We start from the raw sequence: 20753 nt of genomic DNA, 5'->3' as shown, positions 1-20753 counted from the left end.
ACATCGCCAAGATAGAGGTTCACATCATCGGCTTGCAACGCAAAGAAAGTTCCAGCTTCTGAAGTTTTCTCCGAGAAATTGTTTTCAATGATTGCCAATTTTCCATGGTGTTGTATTCGGGGTTTCGCGCCTCGCGTCTGTACAGGTGGAGACCGCGGGAAGCTCGTGGTTTAATGTTGGTTCGATTGGTAAGCTCTACTTGGACCAAGATCAGCGGCACGCCAACCAGCGTAGCGCGCGGTTGATTTCACCGTTGTACAGAGCATGCGCCATGAATAAGCACCACGAGTCCCCCGGTGCCCGACCAAGTGCGGGAACGTCGAGGTGCAGCTCCAGACGGACGGACTTTTCGGGTGTCGGAGGGCAGTCCGTCGCTGCTTAGTGTCTGCTTAGGTCAACACGCACCTCCACCATGTAAGTAAGCTCGCGGGCAACAGCCACGCAGCACCTCTGCGGCGCGGGGTCTGCAGTATTGGTCGGAACTTTCTTCTGGGCGATGGAGCGTGAGTGGCCTCTCTTGCGCCAGTGCCTTTGCCTGTTTCGGTAGTTTATGTCGAGATGCGTCTACTGCGGTTGTGGCACCGCGATGTCTTAGACTGTGTGTGCTTGGCAAGCAAGCAGGCTGGAGTGCTTGGACGAGGGGTATATTAAGCTTGGACGACGCTGCCCCTCAATGACGACGAAGAGGAAGAGCATCAGCAAACAATTCAAATACCATTGTCTTACGATCTTGTTCCCAATCGGCACTCAGATATCGAATTGTGAGACGTTCCACGCATAGAAGCACTCAGGTCCGTCCGAACTCCATCGTCGTACAAGTACCGGAGGTTCCCCATCCTGACTTGATAACGCATCTAGCGCAAGCTTCGATCCAACCTATTCCAACCACGAAAACTACTCCACGCATAGAAGATACGCATATCAGAATCAACAATGTCCAAGAAGATCATCACGGTGTTCGGAGCGACTGGTGCCCAGGGTGGCAGCGTCGTCAACATCTTCCTCAACGACCCTAAGCTCAAGGCAGAGTGGGCAGTCCGCGGCGTCACCCGTGACACCACCAAGGAATCTTCCAAGGCTTTGGCGTCCAAGGGCGTCGAGGTTGTCAGTGTAAGTTATCTCGACTATTCCTACCATACACAACGATTTACGAGGCAAAAAGCTAACCGTCCACCACTCAGGCCGATCTTGGAGACAAGGCGTCGTTGGCAGCTGCTGTCAAGGGTGCCACTGCCGTCTTCGCGGTGACCAACTACTGGGACAAGCTGGACAAGGGTGAGTTTACTGAATCGTCTTGCGAGACGCCACTTTCTGATAACGGAGACAGACTTGGAAATTCAGCAGGGCAAGAACATTGCGGACGCTGCGCAGGAGGCCGGCGTCCAGCACTTCATCTTCAGCTCTCTGCTCGACATCAACAAGCGTAAGTTTGTTAGCTTCCACATCATGGCACAACACAACTCACTAACACACCCTTGACAGTCTCCAAGGGCGTTCTCCCAGACGTGTACCACTTTGACAGCAAGGCTGCTGTCGAGGAATACATCCGAACTCTCTCCCTGCCCTCGACCTTCTTCCTCCCCGGCCTCTACATGTCCAACTTCCCCGGCGGCATGTTCCGCCAGACTCCTCCGGACAACGCATGGGCCGTGAACCTGCCCATCCCGGCGTCCGCGCCGATCCCGCTCTTCGACACGGTGGCCGACACCGGCAAGTTCGTCAAGGGCATCGTTCTGAACCGCGACAAGGTCCTCGGCAAGCGCGTGCTCGGTGCGACGGCGTACGTGACCGCCGGCGAGACGGTCGAGGTGTTCAAGAAGGTGTACCCCGAGGCCGGCAAGACGGCCAAGTACAACCAGCTCACGCACGACCAGTTCCGCGGGGCGCTCAAGGGCCAGGGCATGCCCGACTTCGTGGCGGAGGAGATGCTGCAGAACATGAGGCTGTTGGATGAGTTTGGATACTACGGCGGCGAGAAGCTGGATGAGTCGCACGCCATTGTCGAGGACAAGCTGACTACGTGGGAAGAGCACGTGAAGAACGCCAAGGCTTTTGCCGGGCTGCAGTGAGCGTGGGAGGTGAGAAATAAGAAACGTGATAGGACGATAGAAACTGAAGCTTGTGATTTCTGAACCCTTGATGACTCAGTTGGTCTAGACAATTTAAATCGTGACAAACATGTTGTATTGTGCTTCGTTGCAAAGAGGGTCGGTTTGCTGGCGACGCACGACACGCTTTTGCAGCGTCATTGGTGGCCGCGTGTAGCTAATGCGGATCTGGGGATTTCGCTGCAAGTCACCGAGCAGAGGACCACAAATTTCCGTGTCTGCACGGCTATGTTTCCGATGTAGTCAATACCCGTGGATTTGAAGCTTTACTTCGATCAAGAACGACTACAAATCATAGTTATTAGAGACGACGATAACGGTAGTCGGAGCGACGACAGTGACAACGAGCGAGACGATTAGAGACGACGACAGCGGACGACGGCGGCGGGAACGACGATAGCGAGGGAAAGTTGACACTCTAGCACAAAAATTTGGGGGTCTCGCAACGAATAGCCTTCGGTGCACAAAAAGACGACCTGTGTCCGAAACCGCCAGAACGGTTCAAGACCCTGAATGACAATGTTTGCGATCTGATGAAAGATGCCGAGGCCTGGTTCTTGAGGCGGCGCAGCAGCGGCAACGAAGCAGCGTAAGCCAGGCCTAGGCCGCCGGCCGATATACCGAGGCAAATGGAACTTGACCCCCGACCCCATGTTTTTTTACCTTTAGTACCCTCGCCCTTCGCATTTCCTCTCCACATTTTCAGTGTAAACGCCAAGCACAGGCCCCGGGTCACTTGCCGCCAGCATTTGCGACTGGCAACTGCACGCACGGCTGCGTCCCCGACCCCGTCCGCCGACTGACCCCCATTACTCAGGTCTGCTGCACTATCAGCCCAATCCGCGTCCGTCATCCCAGCGACTCTCTTCCTTTCTTCTACCCCGACTTTGCCTTCCCCTCTCCTCCGCTCCTGCCATCGCCAACGTCGTCGAATCGTCTTTCGACATCGCAGCTGATCGAGGTCGATTGCCATCTTCCATCCGACCTGGCTGCGAAAAGCCATCCTCCGTCGCATTTCCGGTGCTTGATTAAGAGAAAAACAAAGCAGCAGACGGCAACGTCGCCACCAGCCAACCCCGACCGGTAGATTGCGAGATAACGCCGAGCGACACCAACGACTGTAAGGAAAACTTCTTCCTTATCGTGAAACAAGAAAATGGCATCACCACCAAAGCCTTGGGAACGGGCCGGCGCAACTACCGCTGCGTCAAGTGCGTCTACCAGCACCAACATTGCCAATCCAGCCTCTAGATCGAGATTATTAACGGTTTCATCAATAGCTCCTACAGCTGCTTCCATCGCGACCCCGACACCGGCGGCCTCGATTGCCTCGACGACTTCACCATCGTCGGCGCCCACTGTCCCTGAGCGACCAGCTTCCCTCGCCTCCGCGGTCAACCAGAACGCCTCGGCATACAGCCGGACCGGACTCGGTGCCGGTATCGGTGCAGCAAGCCCCTACGGCGGCGGATACTCTTCGCCTTACGGCAGCCCGTACTCAAGGATGGGTTCCTACGGCGGCTACGGTGGCGGCATGTACGGAGGGTATGGCGGATATGGCGGCGGCATGTACGGAGGAGGCATGTACGGCGGCATGGGGGGGATGGGCATGGGAGGCATGCCCGGAAACCCCAACGATCCGAACAGCTTGACGAATCGATTCAACAACAGCACTCAGGCTACGTTCCAGATGTTGGAGGGTATTGTCGGCGCCTTTGGCGGTTTTGCTCAGATGTTGGAGAGCACGTATATGGCTACACACTCCAGCTTTTTCGGTAAGTTTCAGCATCAGATCATCGACAGCACACGTCACTGACAAGAAAACAGCCATGGTTTCAGTAGCAGAACAGTTTAGTAACCTCAGAGATACCCTGGGCTCGATTCTGGGCATCTTCACCCTGATGCGCTGGATCCGTACCCTCATCGCCAAGATTACCGGCCGTCCACCCCCAGCCGATGCGACGGCTCTTACACCGGCTGCCTTTGCTAAGTTTGAAGGCCGACCGCCCATCGGCCCCGATGGCGCTCCCCTCGGACCGCCCAAGGCTTCTCGCAAGCCCCTCTTCTTCTTCATTCTTGCTGCGTTCGGCCTCCCGTACCTGATGCGCAAGATGATAAACACCATGGCCCAATCTGCGGAGGAGGAAGAACGCCGCCGCATGGCGCTTGCCGGCGAGCAACAAGCCTTGGACCCCTCCAAGCTTGACTACTGCCGCGTAATGTACGATTTCACGCCCCAAGCCGGCAACGCCGTCAAGGATGTGGATATGGAGGTGCGCAAGGGCGAACTTGTCGCCGTTCTGTCCAAGAGCGACCCCATGGGCAACCCCAGTGAGTGGTGGAGATGTCGCGCTCGCGACGGCCGCATGGGCTACCTTCCCTCGACCTACCTCGAGGTTATTAAGCGACCTGGACAGCCCTTGGCCGCGATCAAGGCTGCCCCCGTCCCTGAGAAGGCTCCGGAAATCACGACAAAGATTGGTGACGTGTCGCCCGAGAGCTTCCAGAAGAGCGTGTTCTACAATTAGGCGACAGAGAGCTGCTCATGTGAGTATGCGCCAGAGAGCCTCTCACGGGACTATCTCAAGTCCCTCCGCAAAAACCGTCTATAAAGCCATTCATTTTCTTTGTAAAGAGTGTACGATTTTGGCATTCAGTTTAGGGACTGTTGTTTGTCCTTTGGGACTTTAAAAGCTGGGCGTTCAGGTTGACGATTGGATCCCGTGGCATTGGGAGCGGTTTGCTGCTGCTTGGCTACTTTGGTCTCAGTATGCTATGAATACCCAAGGTAATGCCTACGAAGCAGTCTTTGTCTATAGCGAAGAGAATGCATACAATATGTTCGCACAAGATGATCATGAAAACATAGACCGTGATGAGGCACATGCTCCGCGTGGATGAAGAACAGACATGGCCAGACCAGCACCAACGCGGCTCCGCGGGATGTGGCTTGGTGCCCAAACCTGATTCGTGTGTCCTATCCCATTCCTCGTGCCATCTCGACATTGACGTCAGATTGGATGACTGGAGTCAATTTGGGTGTCCTCCTACGGATGGCCACACAACATAGCCTGGCCAGGCCCGGATCCATCTGGCGGCAGCTGCCGCAGCAGCCGCATCTGGCAGATTGCACCCTTAGCTTTCCCTCAGCTTCCGTCCAGTTGACGCACGAGCCACCGATGACGTTGTTGACTTACGTCTTTTTTGCTGTACCCGGTAGCTTCCTCCCAGCTGCAGTAGGTCCCTCACACAGGAACACCGCAGCCAGAGGGAGGGGACCCGCCCAGGTTCAGTTGCTCAGCTCTCCCCGTAACGTTTACGTAGGTATTCGTCCGCACGAAGATAGGCAGGCAGGCACGTAGGGAAAGTAGACCGGTACCTTACCTGCTGGCAGACACAGGCACGCTTTGTGGTCCTGCCACCTCTACCTTACGGATCCAGTCCCACCATCGTCACCTTTCACGCACATTGTACAAAAGGCCAGCTCCTCCCAAGTCCGCCTGCCGCTTCCCTCGCAACAAATCACAGCACTCCGAATCCCCAATACCCACGCAACTTTTTTGCCAGCTCAACACACAAAAACACCGTCGGTCAAGTCAGTTTGGGCTTCCGAGTGTTTCTTTCCTACAACCATCAATCCCTACTTCGACGGGAAGCTCACGACCAACCTTTCACAAGCTGAAGCTTTCCCCGCATCGTCAAGATGACTCTCTACTACACTCTCGTACGTCTCGGCTGTGCACAGCATTGGCGTCCTCCCTCTCCTGCACCCGGGGAGGGGCAATTGAGGAGAGCCGCCGCTGACTGGATCTAGGTGTTTATGCTGCTCATGGCTGAGATGGGCCTGTTCATGCTCCTGATCGTGCCCCTTCCCTTCGCCATCAAGCGTAGACTCTTTACGTATGTGCTCTCCCTCCGCTCGCTCTGCATGCTGCGTTCTCAAAGAGCTCGAAGCTAACCGTCCGGTCTTTCCGCAGCTTCATCTCCGAGAGCCCCATCGTCGCCAAGGTCCAGTACTGGATGAAGATCACCTTTGTCTTCATCCTCATTCTCTTCATCGACAGTGTCAACCGCGTCTACCGCGTCCAGGTCGAGCTGGCGCTTGCTACCGAGAAGCAGAACAGCGGGTGCGTACATCATTGCCCCCCTCCCACAATCTATCCCTTGGAATACCCACCTTCAAAGCTGTACCCCCCAGGACAATCGACTCACTAACAATATCTCCAAACAGAGCCGCCGTCATGGGCCACGAGCGCCTCGAGGTGCAAGCCCGCAAGTTCTACTCCCAGCGTAACATGTACCTCTGCGGTTTCACCCTCTTCCTGTCCTTGATCCTCAACCGCACCTACGTCATGATCCTCGAGGTCATGCGTCTTGAGGACAAGGTCCGCAGCTACGAGGGCACCCAGGGCAACACCAAGCAGAGCGAGAAGCTCGCCGTTGCTGGTGACGCCGGCGAGATTGCCAAGCTCAAGAAGGAGCTCGAGAGGAAGGACCGTGACATCGAGACCCTGAAGAAGCAGAGCGCCGGCCTGCACAAGAGCTACGACGAGCTCTCCGAGCAATACGGCCAGACGCAGCCTAAGGGTGACAAGAAGGCACAGTAAGCGATAGGCCTTCGTGCACATCAACTTGACGACTTTTTTTTCTAGGGTGGAAGACGACTACGGAATAAAGTTTGATACGCAGTGGGGATGAGTTGCGGGTTGGGCGGGAGCTGGACAGCTCTGAGGATCCAATTGGTGTAAAGGTTAGGAAGGTTCGCCGGCACGGCGAGGCGTTTTAGCTATATATCAGCTTTGAGTTTTGACGCAATTGGATCCAGTCCAAGATCAAATGCCCCCGTTTATTCTATCTGGGCCGTAGATTGATCACCTGAAATGCGCAGTTGACGCCTGACAAGGGCCGTCGCTGTCTGGACGGTATGACTATCCAGGCAACCTCTACATCTGCAACCTATATATCAGGTCAAATTACTCATTTTACAGGAAAGACGGTGGTCGCATTTGTGATGGTTGTAAAACGGGCCCATCTTGTTCAAGCCCATGAAATTCTCGCAGTTGGCTTAAGTTGCGACTGGCGGTAGGCGGTTGGGAACAGCCTGTCACGAAGACACACTTAGAGGCATGATCCTCCCATCGCGGGTTTCATGCCGTCTTACAGCAAGTAGTGTAAAGACACCTACTACGTTCCAAATTCTCAAGTTGTTTTGAGATTCTCTGGTCGTCCTCGAGAGTTATCCTCGCCACGATCGACGCAGTTTCGATCTTGACTCTTGTTGACTCTGACTTGACGCAAGTCTCAAGTGAGTACCCGAACGACGATGACGAAGACGACGAAGACGACGAAGACGACGAAGACGACGAAGACGACGAAGACGACGAAGACGACGAAGACGACGAAGACGACGAAGACGACGAAGACGACGAAGATGACGAAGACGACGAAGACGACGACGACGAGCGGAAAGGAAAATTCGTTCGCCATGGCACAGCAGAGGCGATCAACATAATTATTCGGGTGAATAGCAGGATTTGATTTTTATATGCAGTTGTTGTGCTGTTCGACCCAGGTGATGCTGAGAACGTGCGAACATCTTTCACAGCCGTACATCCCGTCAGTACGGCGTAAGTGATTTGCCATTTCACGCCACTTAGCATCTCCGTTGTACTTATCGGCCGTACGATAGATTCAATTGGGTCTTCGGGGCAGTTGCTTGATCTTCACGTCGACTGACCATATTACAAGCTGGCCCCCTAGATTGGGGTTTCTTATTATATTGAACGAGTTCTCGGTCCTTCAAGCATGTAGTTCCAAGGCTAGCATGTTCTCGGAGACCATAATAATTGCGGCAAGCCTGATCTTCGCACCAGGTTATCTCTTTGAATTCAGTGTCGTCTTTCAGGTTGTAGGATGCAGGATCCAACGCAAGGTACCACTGGGGACTAGACGGACTCAACTGGCCCGAGTCCTCCGACGCATCGAACGTGCGATCAAGGGTGAATTCCCAGCAGTGTTTATGGGATCCGCAGTTCCGGAAACTGGCTTGAAAGTAGGCAGTTTCGTCCGTTGTCCATCGGTAGAACTTGTGACTATCTAGCCTGCCGTTAGCATTGGTACCCATATCATATTTAGACAACTTACGGCGGCGCTTCGCAACACTCTTGGTCGCCACTCGGTCATGGACTGGAATCCCGTATCTCTCGATACCTTCGTAATGGAGACAGTGACAAGAGTTGGGGTCAAAACATAGCATAGGATCTAACCGTCGGGGGCCTTCTTCAGGGTACCATGAACAAGATGATAGTCCTCGCAGCTCAGCAATCCGGCGTCGAAATTCGACAGCAGTGACCGGGCATTTTCTATTGGGGAAACGCAAATGTCTTCTTCTCTTCAGAAGAGCCACTTGACTAGCCCAGGGAGCGTTGCCCTTCGTGTGTTGAAATTCCGCCTTCACCTCTTCAAACCGTTCTTTGTGACTAGCATGGTCACACGTGATGGTGGAAACACTCTTTCTTCTCGAGGCCGGCATTGACGCATTCAAAGACACTCTCACGAAATCGTCCCATGTGAAGGTCGTGTGTTCGCACAAGCGTAAGTGCCCTACTCGACCGATACAGACTCTGGAACGTGACTTCTTCTGACGCTCTGCAATGGCGATTTCCATAAAAAGCCGTACCCGTCGCCGTTTCTATGCCATTTGGAGAACAGCTTCGAAGAGAAGATCCTCATGAATGTTCGCGAGGCGCGGCGGAGTTGGCAGGCGGTGGTCAGATCCGTTTGCTGCATGATGTTGACCAAGATGTGGTCGGGGAGCCCGGCTCCCCGCAGAGCGGGCTCTTCATCGCGTTGCGATATATCGCCGCTATCAAGGGGTCTATGTCAACGCCCTCGGGCCAGTCCAAATCTTTGTTGTCCTCGTTCGAGGCGACCTTGTAGCTTGTCGATTGGGATGGCAGAGGGTACGTCTGTTTTGTGTACGGCTCTTGGCCATACTCCATCTCGTAGGCGATGTATGACGACGGACTGCTCACCACGTGCTGGCCGAATCCAGGATACATGAAGCGTTCGACATACTCGTTGAAGCAAGGCTCGATCCCGGAGGCGGTGAATGAGCCGGGTTCAGTCAAAAGGAAGCTTTCGAAATACTCCTTGGAGGAAGGGGGGTATCCTGTTAGCCACATCATTAATGATCGAAAGGTGCGTAAGGTTGGTGGTCTTGATCTTCGTATCCTGTTTGTGTTGTGTGTTGTGTGTTCTGTTCCGAAAAGAAGTTCTTCCCGGTAGAGTTTGTATGTTACAGGAACCTTTCGGGCTCACCTTGATAGCCACGCCTTGGCAGTTGGCTATACTTGGGTCTTCCACGCCACATTGGAGGCTTGCTTGTATTTAGCACATATATGGACAGAGATGGAGGGCGGTCACAAGCAGAATCACAAAAGTCGGCTCCACGATGGGAACGAATCATGTCGGCATGCAGAACCCGACTATTCAGTGAGATCTCCGTTTTAGAAATCATCTCTTGGGCGCTAGTTAGGAAATGCTCACATGATAGATGCGTGAGGACAACTGCTATAAACTGTGCGTGAGTGTTAGTTGACCGTTTACTGCCTGAAACTCAAGAACGGCTTAGATGTATGAACCCATGCATCTAGAACGTAAGTGAAAACTCGGAACCGACGAAATCATGCGTCTGAATGTGCTTTGTCTTCAGCAACTCATCTCAAAGCTACTAGGAGAGCGAAGTCATCATGAGAACAGTAGCAGCAGCATGGTTTATTGAACATACGCGGCCTTTTCCGTCGTTAATGTGCCTGAGGAATGCTTCGAGGGACCTAGAGGAGTAGGAAACCAGTATGCTAGGCAATATACTTAGATTACTTTAGCAAACTGCCAATCGATACATGTTTTACCAGGATGACTCTCTGCTAGGGAGTTTGCATCTGGGGATTGAAAAGGGCGTCCGAAGAAATGATTGTTGCCCTCAGAGAGAGAGAAAAGAAGAAGGCTATGTGGCTTTAAATAGAACATCTCTTGAAAATTGGAAACAATCACTAGGCTTTGAGCCAAGATGCAATAGACGTGTAAGGAATGACAATAGTTCAAAGAATCGAGTAGGAGATGCACCTGTAGAAAGACGCACCAAATCCTCCGAGCAAGAGCGAACATCTGATCCTTTCTATATCAGAATTTTGTGTGAAATTCCACTGTTACACTTCGGAAACAGCGGTCAGAGGTATAATCGTCAAGTCGTTATCGCTTCAGCCCTCTTTCGCGCGTATTCGGCCAGTTTACTTAGCTAGCAGCGGCACTGAAGAGCGATGAAGCATGTTGGGACGTTGCAATTGAGCAACGGTGCTTGGGCAAGTGAAATTGGTCATTATCACTCGTGCCTCAAGTAGCCACTATTTTATAGAAGTGATCCAGAATCCAAAGACATTGGTGACTGAATGTGATAGCTGCCGTGTGATCCTTAAATATAAAGGCCTGGAGACGATCTTACATAGCAAGATGTGTTGCATCTTCATCATTGTCCTAGTGTTTAACAGATAGAAAAATAGCTACGTACCGACATCAATGTTTTCCAATGAACCGTATTTCGGTAGGTGTAAATCTTTCAGGTTTGGTCGGGGTCAAGATCCATCGCCATAGCCAAATTAGTAAGTATGATTGCCGCAAAGAAGGGAACACGAAAAAGCTGAACCATCCCCCAAAAGTCAGTATTGATACAAATGCCTCATGAAAGAGCCATAAGGTAGTGTGAGACGCCGAAAAAGTTAATGCGGGTGATACACCGAGGCACGTTAGCAATGAGAAGCTGGATACGTAAGACGGCAAACGGGGCAGTCCTTTCCAGTCTCACTACTTGAATGCGGTCTTTGATTTCTCTTTGCCGACGAAAATAGCAAAGACATCGATATGAGACCACTAGGTAGCAGATGATCACTATTGATATAGGCGACGGCGATGAATAGTAAACCCAGGAGTCAAAGTCCGATTGGCAGCGTAACTTGGAAGACTTCATGATTGACTACAATCTACATGAGGTAGCCATGGTCCTCAATCTCTGTATCAGGATCAATCGCATATGACCGATTTCTTTCTTTAAGCCAAAGGAATCCAATTAGTACTAAGTTTGCGGCTGCTTGAAGGTTCATTAATTTGCTTAAGGTCTTGGCATCCCTCTCCAACTCCCCTAGGCTAAAAGTTATGCTCGGAAACGTGGATAACATCTCCTGTACGAATACTACAATGAATAATTCCAGACTCACGCTGGATACTAGACGAACTAGACGGTGTCGGCTGCAAGGTTTATATGAGCTTCGTCTGGAGGAAGGTCAAATGTTTCGTAAGCTGTTGAATGCAGATTGACCGCACGACGAGAACCACACCACCTACACCGAGTCGGATTGCGGTGGGCTGTTCGTAAGATTTTTCCTTCAGGGCCTTCAAATACGTCTGGAAGCAGCAATATGTCATGTTATGCCCAAGCTGAATAGAACCTGGGTTATTCGATGTTTGACCAGAAGTTCGTGACCCGACCGGAACCCTTCTACTGCTCAGCGAACAACTGATCTGAATGAGACTAACGAGGACAACAAGGCCGACAACGAAGACAGGAACATTAAAGACGTCAAGGATGTGATCGACAGGGACGAGGGACGAAAAGTAGGGTCGCTACTAAGTCAAAAAGGACACTTCATTTTGACGCCTCATTTGTGATCGTGAAATGACTTTTGATTTTGTCTAGCCCATTCTAGTTCTGGGGTACATCAACTTCTGTTTTCGTGATGTTCCCCAACCTGGCAATGCCCTCGAATATGCGTCGTCTCCGTTAGAAAAAGCCAAAGGTAGCAAGGTCTCTCTTATCCATTGGTGCTTATACCCGTGTCTACATCATCTTCTCATCATCACCACCTTAACCCTCGGCCTCGTAGGCGTGGGACTTATGCTTGGGCTGGAAGGTGAAGTTGGGGTGAGCAGGCCCAAGGAACATTTCACTGATGCTGTCGTTAGCAGATATACACAAACAAAACTGTTCAAGGCCAACTTACCTGATCTTAATCCAGTCGCGGTAGTTCTTGCTGGCAAGAAGAGTCTCCAGATCGTTGCGTCCGTGGTACGCAGGCGGGCGGTCGTTGAGGTCGGGAGGGAGGTGCTCCAGCAGACCGAGAGGAACGTAGCGGTGCGCGAAGGAGAGCCACTCGAGCAGGAAGCGGCGGGTGAATCCTATGCCCAGCTCATCCGTGCCCCAGGCCTCCATGCCGAATCTGCAGAACTTCTCGACGTAGGCGAGACGCTCCGTGGCCGACTTGTCGAGGTATTGGCCCTTTTCAATCTCCTCAAACAGCCACGGCTTGACGAGGGCGCCGCGACCGATCATGATAGTATCGACCTTGGCCTTCTCGATGTGCTCGTAGTACTCGACGTGGGAGTAGCAGTCACCGTTGCCGAGGAAGAACATGCGGCCGTCCTTGGAGTTGGGAAGGGTGGATTCGTCAGGCTCCCGAGCCGTATCGGTGAGCTTGTCCTTCTGCTCGTTGTAATCCTTGATCATCACGGCACACTCGGCGATGTAGCTCCAGTCGGCCTTCTTGGTGTAGCGCTGCTCACGGCTGCGGCCGTGGAGGGTGATAGCGGCGCAACCAGGAGCACCTGCACGTTCGCGATTCTCGCGGGAGCCGAAGGCGAGCTTGCCGATAATGGAAGAGGCCGTCGGGCGGTTGGACTTGACACCGGTGCGGAGCTTGACCGTGATGGGGATCTCTCCAGAGACGGTGTTCATGCCGCGGACCATGCGCTCGAGCTTGCCGTGGGACTCCAGAAGAGCAGAGCCACCGCCAGACTTGTAGATCATGTCAATAGGGCAGCCGCAGTTTAGATCAATGAGACGCAGGTGAGGGACGAATCTGCTGAGGAGGTCGGCAGACTTGACGCAATGCCAGGCCTGGTTGCCAGAGATCTGGGCACCGAACTTGAGATCGCGGGAGTTGTCGTAGCCCTTCACAATGTTGGCGCTCTCAGGGTTGACCTTGGGCGGGCTGATCTCGCTTTCGTGAGCCTTCATGAGGGCCCAGTCGTTCTTTACTCCTTGGACAAGAGGCATGCCCAGAGCCATCTCGGAGTAGGTCAGTTGAGCACCAAGATCGACGCAGAGTCGACGGAAGGGAAGGTTGCCCTGGGTAGTCAGGGGCGCTAGGGCGGGCGTCTCCTTGCCGAAGTAAAGCCTGCGCTTCTCAGAGGGCTTCAGGGGCGGCTCGACGTACTGCGCACGCAGGTCGTCATTGTTACCAATCCTCTGATCCTTGCGGCGCTGGTGGAACTCATCGCCCAACCTCGTGTCCTTGTTCATCCAAGTGATGTATTTGTCCGTCTCGGTGAAATCGATGCGTTTGCGGCTGAGGTCAATCTTGAGTTGGTTCTCGGTGTTGTTGTATACACCCGGCCTCAGATCCTCACGTCCAGCTTCGACGGGGGCATCGCCAGTAGTCTTCTTGGGTTCCTCCACCAGAACAAGTTCCTTGCGGCCATCTTCGTGCTCAACCTCCTTCATGTGGCTCTTGACGAAACGACACTTCCAGCCGGAGGGGCAGATGCCCCACTCCTCGAAGACAGGGCACTTGCCTTCGAAGGTGTCGAGATCCTCGCGGCGACCCTCCTTAAGGTACTTGCGCAGGTCGTGGACGAGGTTGCATCTGTCACCGAATCTGCACTCGCGCGGAGAGAACTCAGAGGTGTAGGCACGGCTGTTGCAGAGACGGAGTGCGTCGTCAAAGTGGCCGAAGCTGCGCTCCTTGTTCTGGCCCTTCTCGCGCTTCTCGCGCTTCTTCTTTTTGTCGCGGTTGTCGCGAGCGTCTCCCTTCTGCTCGTTACCCTCACCCCGGCCCTCAGCAGCGTCGTCGTCATCGACGACCTCATCCTGGTCCCTTGACTGGTTCTCCTTGTGGATCAGAAACCTGTCTTCGGGTTAGTGATGCTCAGGACTCCGCTGGTGAAAACTCACTCAGCCTTAATGGGCGCAGTGCCACGTGATCTGTCTCTGTCGTCCGTCTTCTTGTCGTTCTTTTCCTTGTCGTCCGTCTTCTTCTCGGCAGGCGCATCGGTCATAGCGACATCGCCATTGCTCACCCCCGCCGCCTTCTCACCGTTCTCCTTCGCGGCAATTGGCTCCACACGCTTCGTAGCCTCATCGACAGCGACACGCTCCTCACTCGAGGCCTGCGCTTCAGTAACGACGGCGGCAGATGCATCCTGGGCGCCGCCGACCTGCGCCGAGGAGTCGTCCACCTTAAGACGCTTCGAAGCGCGCTGGTCGGACTCATCGTGGCTCTCCATTTTCGCTGCTTGAACCCTCCGCCGATTGACCTGTTGTAAGTTTTTTGGTGATGGGTAAAAGTCGGAACGACGGCGGGACCAGTGGTATATGGAGGCGAGGTCAGAAAAGGGAAGGTATCGGGCGGGTCGCGCAAAAAAAAAGAGGTTGATGTCACTGGCTCGGTGAGCTGCGGGCGGAAGGTGGGGCTACCTAGGTGCGGCTTGGAGGGGCACCTGCCTGCCGCGGGAAGAAGCTAGACAACAAAGACGACGACGACGACAGAAGCACAGGAGTCACGGCCCCGATATTACATCCAACACAGGTAGCCCCCACCAAGATACCTAATTGCCTAGACAGGTCGAACATTGAAATAGGCATCTACGTAAAGTCTGAGCAGTTGCCTCGCCCGCGTGTCTTATCACCAATCCCACAGATATCTAGACTGTGTCTTGACAACGGAGGTTCATGTCACTCAGGATGCACCTAGAGCCACTATAGAGTTTATGCCGACGATTCACATATTAGCCTAAATCTCACACGAGCGTGACGGGCTTGGATAGATGGAGGTGAAAGTCAGTCCCATATCCCTAACTATTTAATGATGATAGCCAGCTGGTCGATGCCCTCATCGACCAAAATCCACAAAATGACCTGATTGTACACAGTATTGCTAGCTCGTGACTGTCCAAGACAACCCTGGTTGAGGGTGTCGCTTTGCAGACTTTGAACACAGCGGGCGCTACCTGCCCCCTTTTGTCTTATCGAAGAAATTCGTCCCGTCTCCAGCTGCCTCCCAATCTTGTCCAAGCCACGATGGGGCCTGAACCGACGAACGGCGCCTACAAGAGGTTGACCCTGCCAGGTATCCCAACCTGGCCATCCCTCGACTCGGCTTTTACGCCTCGGTGGGCGTCATTCGTCTCTCCGGACTCGGGTTGGCGTCTATTTCCTTCGGGGAGTTCCACCTGCCGAGGATGTTCGAGATGTCGCCGGAGCGGCACATGCCGCCGTAATATTTCTGGTTTGAGTCTTGCCCGGTTGCCCGTTACTTTTGATTCAACATGATCCAACTAATGATGGAATAAACGCTGTCCTTCTCCCCTTCTCGCTAGCTCATCAAACGCTTCGCGGCTCGACGTGCGCAGGCTGTAGAATAGTCAGTTTCTGTTGTACAAACTCGGATATTTCTCCAACCTACCGGACTGTTGAGCATGCTCTGTCTCTTGTTTCTGCCCTTCTTGATGTGGCTCTTCAGCGCGCTGGAGTCAAGCGGCTTGAGCAGCTCGAAGCTGCAGAGCAACTCGTTAGAGACAGACATCACGGCGCCCCAGTTGTCGAATTCGCCGCAGTACTATTTCTGGCATTAGCATGTAGTCAAAGCTGATATGAAGCCGGCAAACTTACGTTGGGAGCACTGAAAACTGTAACAAGGACCCTATCATTGAAGAATTCATACCCATCCTCAACCACCATATGAGCTCTGCAAATCAAGTCGAAATCGTGCGTTGCAAGGAAGTCAAGAATGACCTTTTTGCCGAAGCAGTAGCTGACACCTCGTTCGTTCGCCTCCCAGTCTTGCTCCATATCGGCCGGATCGGACCACAAGAGATCGTTCAGGAGTCCGTAGTCGGGTACATCGGTGGGTCGAGCAATGTTGCGAATGTCGTCCATGTGGCTCAGAGCAGGCGAAAGACCACCATGCACGCAGAAAATCTTGCCCGCAACGATGGCGGCGATGGGCAGCGTGTTGAAGCAGTCGATGAAGGTCTTCCAGATCTTAACGTTGCATCGACGCTTGCACTCATCGTAAAACCCGTAGACTCTGGTGACGTTGGCGCACTCGTGGTTGCCTCGGAGGAGGAAGAAGTTCTCGGGGAACTTAAGCTTGTAGCAGAGAAGGAGGAGAATCGTCTCGAGAGACTGCTTGCCGCGGTCGACATAGTCGCCTAGGAAAAGGTAGTTGGACGAAGGAGGGAAGCCGCACATTTCGAACATGCGAATCAGATCCGTGTACTGGCCGTGAACATCGCCGACGATCTTGACAGGTGCGTCGAGTTCCAAAAGCGCAGGCTGGGAGAGGAAAACCTCGCGGGCGCGCTGGCAGATGGCAACGATCTCGGCGTTCTTGAGGCACACGCTCTTGGTAACCTTGCCTGCGTAACCTGCGTCGAGAAGTCGCTTGATGAAGTCGTCTAGATCAATGTCCTTGATGTCGCTCATGGCCACGCCGCCCTCGTGCCTGTCGCCAGAGTTTGTCGACGAGGTTTTGGCAACAGGGGTGGCGGCACCGTCACCGCCCTTAGCCAAGATGGACTTGCCGGGTTGCTGCATGTGTGTGTTGAGGCTGCCTCCGGCACAAGGCGGTTGGTCAGATACATGGTCGACCTCGCCGGATGCCTGAGCAGCGCTCACGTCGTGATGACCGCTCTTGATAGTGCTAGACTGGGTTGGAGACGGGGGCGGCTGGGAGTCGTCAAGCGGGGATTCGATATCGCCTGATGGCGACGTGGGAGAAGTGGCGGAGTCATTGCGGCCTCGGGACTTACCCGACTTGACCGAAGAAGCGTCAGCCTTTTCGTCAGCGGGAGAAGCAATCACAGAGTTCCTCGGGCTATCAGTCTTGTTGCTGGAACCGGGAATTTTGGATCGCAAGGCCTTGAAGGAGCGCGATGAATCCTTGGTATCGGATCTGCCAAACGAAGGGTATGACTTGAGATCCTCGGCAGTGCGCTCACCGCCGGCACCCTTGCCAGAAGCATGGCCGCCTTCCTTGGATGGCTGGTTTCCCATGATGTAGCTGTGTTGGCCGCGATGGAGGGAACGGCGGTCGAAGCTGTTGTCGATCGGGTGCGAGCGTGGGCTGGCCTCGTCTTCGTCTGATGTATGGCTAGCCTGCTCGTCTCGCCGCTACACCCGTGGTCTGGCAGGGGGCTCGGAATGGAATGAAAAGTGATGCTGCGTTGCAATGACAGTCTTAGGGAGGATGGAATAAACGACCGAGGATGGACAGGAAGCGGATGCGGGAGGGAGAGCGGCGTCCACTTGAATTGTCCGTTTTGGGCGCGTTAAGGCGACGGCCTTTGATCGATCGCTGAGGATGTGTCGGTTGGTCTGTAAGCGAAGAAGCGGGCGAGTGACGTCGACGCGGCTCGCGGCGGGCGGGAGTTTTTTTTTTGGAGATAAGCGAGAGGAGATGTGTACGAAACGGCGACGAGGATGGAATGAAGCTATTGAGGTATTCGTCAAGGACTGTGGTGCAAGGAATTCAAGAGTCAGCCTCGTTCGGATCGCATGGACGGGAGATAAGGCGAAAAGGCCGAGTTGCCGTTGGTGAGGAGGGATGAATGCAGCGGGCGGCGGGTGCTTAGGCGAAAGGCACGGGATAAGCCAGTGGAGTTTAGGTTCGGATTCGTACCTCGATGGAAAGGAGACTATCTCGTAAGTCGATACCTTTGCGGGTCAGGTAGGATGCAGGTTGCGGATGCAGACGCAAGTTCAATGGAATGCGGGGGGACGGCGAATGGAGAGGAGGTAACGTGAGGCAGGCAAGCGAGCAGAGCAGAGTAGAGCAAGCAGAGCAGAGAGCTGCGGAGAGTATTGGCCGGCGGAGAGCGAGTTGGTGGTCGGTGGTTGGCAGTCGTGCGGCGGTGTTTGTGCTGCGAAAAGGCAATTCAGACGGGGGAAAGTAGAGTTGGTCGAGGCGCTGAGGATTGGATTTGGGGTTTGGGATAAAGGTCGACCCGACGTGTGTGTGGTGCGTAGGTCCCGTTGCAGTACTGTAGGTCCAGAGTGTGTGGTAGGTGTAAGGTAGGTAGGCGCCTTAAGGTACGCAAAGTAGGTAGGTGCGTGGCGGAAGATGGTGGTGAGAAAGTTAAGTTGGCCGATCAGATTCTGCAAAGAGGAAGTGCAGTCAGTCCCCCGTCCCAAATTCAACCCAATGGAATTCATTCAACCCACCTCAGGCAGGCGAGAGCGGTCGGCCGGTGTAGTGTCCCAAGGTGGTGGTTGGCGGCGGCTGCACTAGCTGGCCTGGGCTACGAATACACGCTACCTGTCTACCTACATACCTCCTACGTATGTACAGACCTACCTTACACGCTCCAGTGTCACTGGCCTGCCTTGGCTTCCCGTCGCCAAGGATCCAAAGATGGAGTTGGAGCACCTGGGTCTTGGGTCGTGGTCCCAAGGTCTCAAGGAGGAGCCGTGCTGCGACTGTCTCGCTATTTTCCTGTCGCTGTTTTCCCTGTTGACGCCGCCTGAAACCCGTCCTGGTCCACTGTCCTGGGCTGACCTGACCAGGCTTGTTGTTTTCAGTGCGCGCTTGGGAGTTGGGTTGTCTTGTCTTGTCTTGTCTTGTGTCTGGTGTGCTCTGTAATTATCGTCTCCCCTGGTCGTCTTGGGCTCTTGCTTCCTCGTCGTTGAGCCGGCGACCCTGTCTTGGCTGGCTGCCCGGCCTTGCCTTGCCTTGTATTGCTTGGGCTGCAACTCGACGGCCTTGCTTGCCGGGGGGCCAGTAGGGCTCTTCCTTACCGACGACAGGGGAGGAGGTGGGACATAAAGTGGTCGAGTCGAAATGCTAATACAGCTCTCGTGCTTATTTGGAAGACAAGGAAGCCTGACGGCTGGCTATCGTCTGTCGGTTTTATGCTTCGACAACCAGTCCAGAAATCGCGGATAATGTAGATAAAGTCCAGATGTGCTTGGAAGATGCTTCAGGCGCTTGACCCCTGTGTCGATGTTGGACGAGGTGGATGTGGAATGTCGAATGTGGATGCGGTGGATGTGAACGCCAGAGCAAACAAGGTTGCGACGGAGACACAAGATGGGCGTAAGCGGAACACCGGACCAACGTAGCAGCTGTAGATCAGGGACTTGTGAATAAACACATGGCGTGTAAGAAGGAGCTCCAAGTCGTTTTCATCCCTTTTCTCTCCCGTGCCCAATTAAAAACTTCTGTTCGATTCTGTGGGAAAAGGGCACACCGAACAGTCAAACCGTCATTCTTCACGCTGCTGCCGCCGCCGCCGCCGCAGCAGCAGCGGCATGATGTGTCGTCCTGCAGTTGTTGTAGGGGGTTGTCGGCCAAGCTGGCTCCTGTCACGTTCAATCCTCGTGCTCACCTGGTCCAGGCCTTTGAAGCACCCTTGGGGCCAATGTTGCCCTGCGCCCAATGGGAAATAAGGGAAACCAGATGGGAACGGGCGGATGCAGTGCGACTCGACCAGGTGCACCGCGAAGCTATGCAAGCGGATTGGACCATTCCATGCCCACTCCGAGATGCAGCGCAGTGGTGATTGATGCAGTTCGTGCTGCTTTGGGAGTTCACCACGAACACGTAACAGGACTAGCCAGGTGCCAATTAGGACGTCAACTCGGTCGGGAAGAACGTGGACTCTGCTGAGTACAGACAGACTCCGCCGTAGTGAAGGTGAGGTGCCTCAAAGTAGGGTCTGGGCCTGGACATAGCCTGCCGCATGGTTTTGCAACTGAGCCGATTTGCTGCCCGCAGAGACACAAGACGTGTTGGAAGTATTCTTCTCTGTTTTATGGCTGTCACAATACATAATTACACACGTTCTTGCGCTCGCCACCAATCCCCTCATCCTCCTCCACCACACACCGGGCCAAATATGGATTCGAGAAAACCCCAGTGACGACACTTGGCGTCGAGTAGTTCTTGTCACCGGTTTTTAGCGCCGCCTGTCCGCTCCAGGAAAACCGCCGGCCTCTAACTTGTAAGCTCACGCAGGTTCGAGACTGGCGACTCGTGCCACCGGTGGCATTGAACACGGGGTTCGCTGGGTGTTCCCGGCTGTGATGGTGTCTTTGAGTTAGAGGTATGTGTGTGGGTGTGTGGCAGCCGGGCGGAGAGGGGAGGGGAGGAACAAGACGAGACGGCGAGGAGGAGACGGAAGGATGGGGAGGAGAGGGGAGGAGGGGAAAACCTACCGCCTCTCCATCAGTGCAGATGCAGGCGAGGAACGGCTGGCAACATCCAGTGCCTCCCCTTCTCCCGCATCCCGCTACAATCCTGCGATGGCCTAGTGTTCAACCCGGGGTTTGATAATCATGTTTAAACCTCTGCTGACATGAGATGCTCCGAGAGATCCGCCAGATCAAACACACCGAAAGCTCATACACGCTTGTGTATGCATGTCTCGTATGCAGCTTATGAAGGGCCGCCTACCACCACTTAAGTCCGCACTCAAATCGCCAGTTGCCTCTCTCACTCGGTGTTTTCGATCTCTCGTCACCATCTCCAGCTGGGTCCGGTGCAGCGGTGCGAGGTGCACTGACTGCCCCACACGCCACGGCCACGAATACAGCCG

The 20753-nt window shown here is 54.1% G+C and overlaps 7 protein-coding genes across 7 annotated transcripts; 3 read left to right on the top strand and 4 right to left on the bottom strand.

Moving 5' to 3' along the window:
- Window positions 1-933: 933 nt before the first annotated feature.
- Window positions 934-2069, top strand: GCG54_00000287 (NmrA-like family domain-containing protein 1; the record flags this gene model as incomplete). Its single annotated transcript, XM_045400428.1, has 4 exons — window positions 934-1110; window positions 1182-1275; window positions 1328-1423; window positions 1483-2069. The coding sequence occupies 4 exons, from the start codon at window positions 934-936 to the stop codon at window positions 2067-2069; spliced, it is 954 nt and encodes a 317-aa protein (XP_045262079.1).
- A 1195-nt stretch (window positions 2070-3264) lies between these two features.
- GCG54_00000286 (Peroxisomal membrane protein PAS20) lies at window positions 3265-4636 on the top strand (the record flags this gene model as incomplete). The annotated part of the gene is made up of 2 exons (XM_045400427.1): window positions 3265-3883; window positions 3936-4636. 2 exons carry the CDS (start codon window positions 3265-3267, stop codon window positions 4634-4636), a joined length of 1320 nt encoding a protein of 439 aa, XP_045262078.1.
- A 1175-nt stretch (window positions 4637-5811) lies between these two features.
- Window positions 5812-6715, top strand: GCG54_00000285 (Endoplasmic reticulum transmembrane protein 3; the record flags this gene model as incomplete). The annotated part of the gene is made up of 4 exons (XM_045400426.1): window positions 5812-5832; window positions 5923-6008; window positions 6086-6235; window positions 6340-6715. 4 exons carry the CDS (start codon window positions 5812-5814, stop codon window positions 6713-6715), a joined length of 633 nt encoding a protein of 210 aa, XP_045262077.1.
- A 1064-nt stretch (window positions 6716-7779) lies between these two features.
- On the bottom strand, window positions 7780-8840 carry GCG54_00000284 (uncharacterized protein; the record flags this gene model as incomplete). Its single annotated transcript, XM_045400425.1, has 2 exons — window positions 7780-8209; window positions 8716-8840. 2 exons carry the CDS (start codon window positions 8838-8840, stop codon window positions 7780-7782), a joined length of 555 nt encoding a protein of 184 aa, XP_045262076.1.
- A 38-nt stretch (window positions 8841-8878) lies between these two features.
- Window positions 8879-9292, bottom strand: GCG54_00000283 (uncharacterized protein; the record flags this gene model as incomplete). Its single annotated transcript, XM_045400424.1, has 1 exon — window positions 8879-9292. The coding sequence occupies one exon, from the start codon at window positions 9290-9292 to the stop codon at window positions 8879-8881; it is 414 nt and encodes a 137-aa protein (XP_045262075.1).
- Window positions 9293-12027: 2735 nt separating this feature from the next.
- On the bottom strand, window positions 12028-14444 carry GCG54_00000282 (tRNA-dihydrouridine(47) synthase [NAD(P)(+)]; the record flags this gene model as incomplete). Its single annotated transcript, XM_045400423.1, has 3 exons — window positions 12028-12109; window positions 12164-14065; window positions 14113-14444. 3 exons carry the CDS (start codon window positions 14442-14444, stop codon window positions 12028-12030), a joined length of 2316 nt encoding a protein of 771 aa, XP_045262074.1.
- Window positions 14445-15540: 1096 nt separating this feature from the next.
- Window positions 15541-17214, bottom strand: GCG54_00000281 (Serine/threonine-protein phosphatase PP-Z; the record flags this gene model as incomplete). The annotated part of the gene is made up of 3 exons (XM_045400422.1): window positions 15541-15570; window positions 15623-15775; window positions 15829-17214. The coding sequence occupies 3 exons, from the start codon at window positions 17212-17214 to the stop codon at window positions 15541-15543; spliced, it is 1569 nt and encodes a 522-aa protein (XP_045262073.1).
- Window positions 17215-20753: the final 3539 nt, after the last annotated feature.

This window comes from Colletotrichum gloeosporioides, assembly GCF_011800055.1.
Source record: "Colletotrichum gloeosporioides strain Lc1 chromosome Unknown consensus_59, whole genome shotgun sequence".
Lineage (NCBI taxonomy): Eukaryota > Fungi > Ascomycota > Sordariomycetes > Glomerellales > Glomerellaceae > Colletotrichum > Colletotrichum gloeosporioides.
This window is presented reverse-complemented; position numbering and strand designations above follow the sequence as displayed.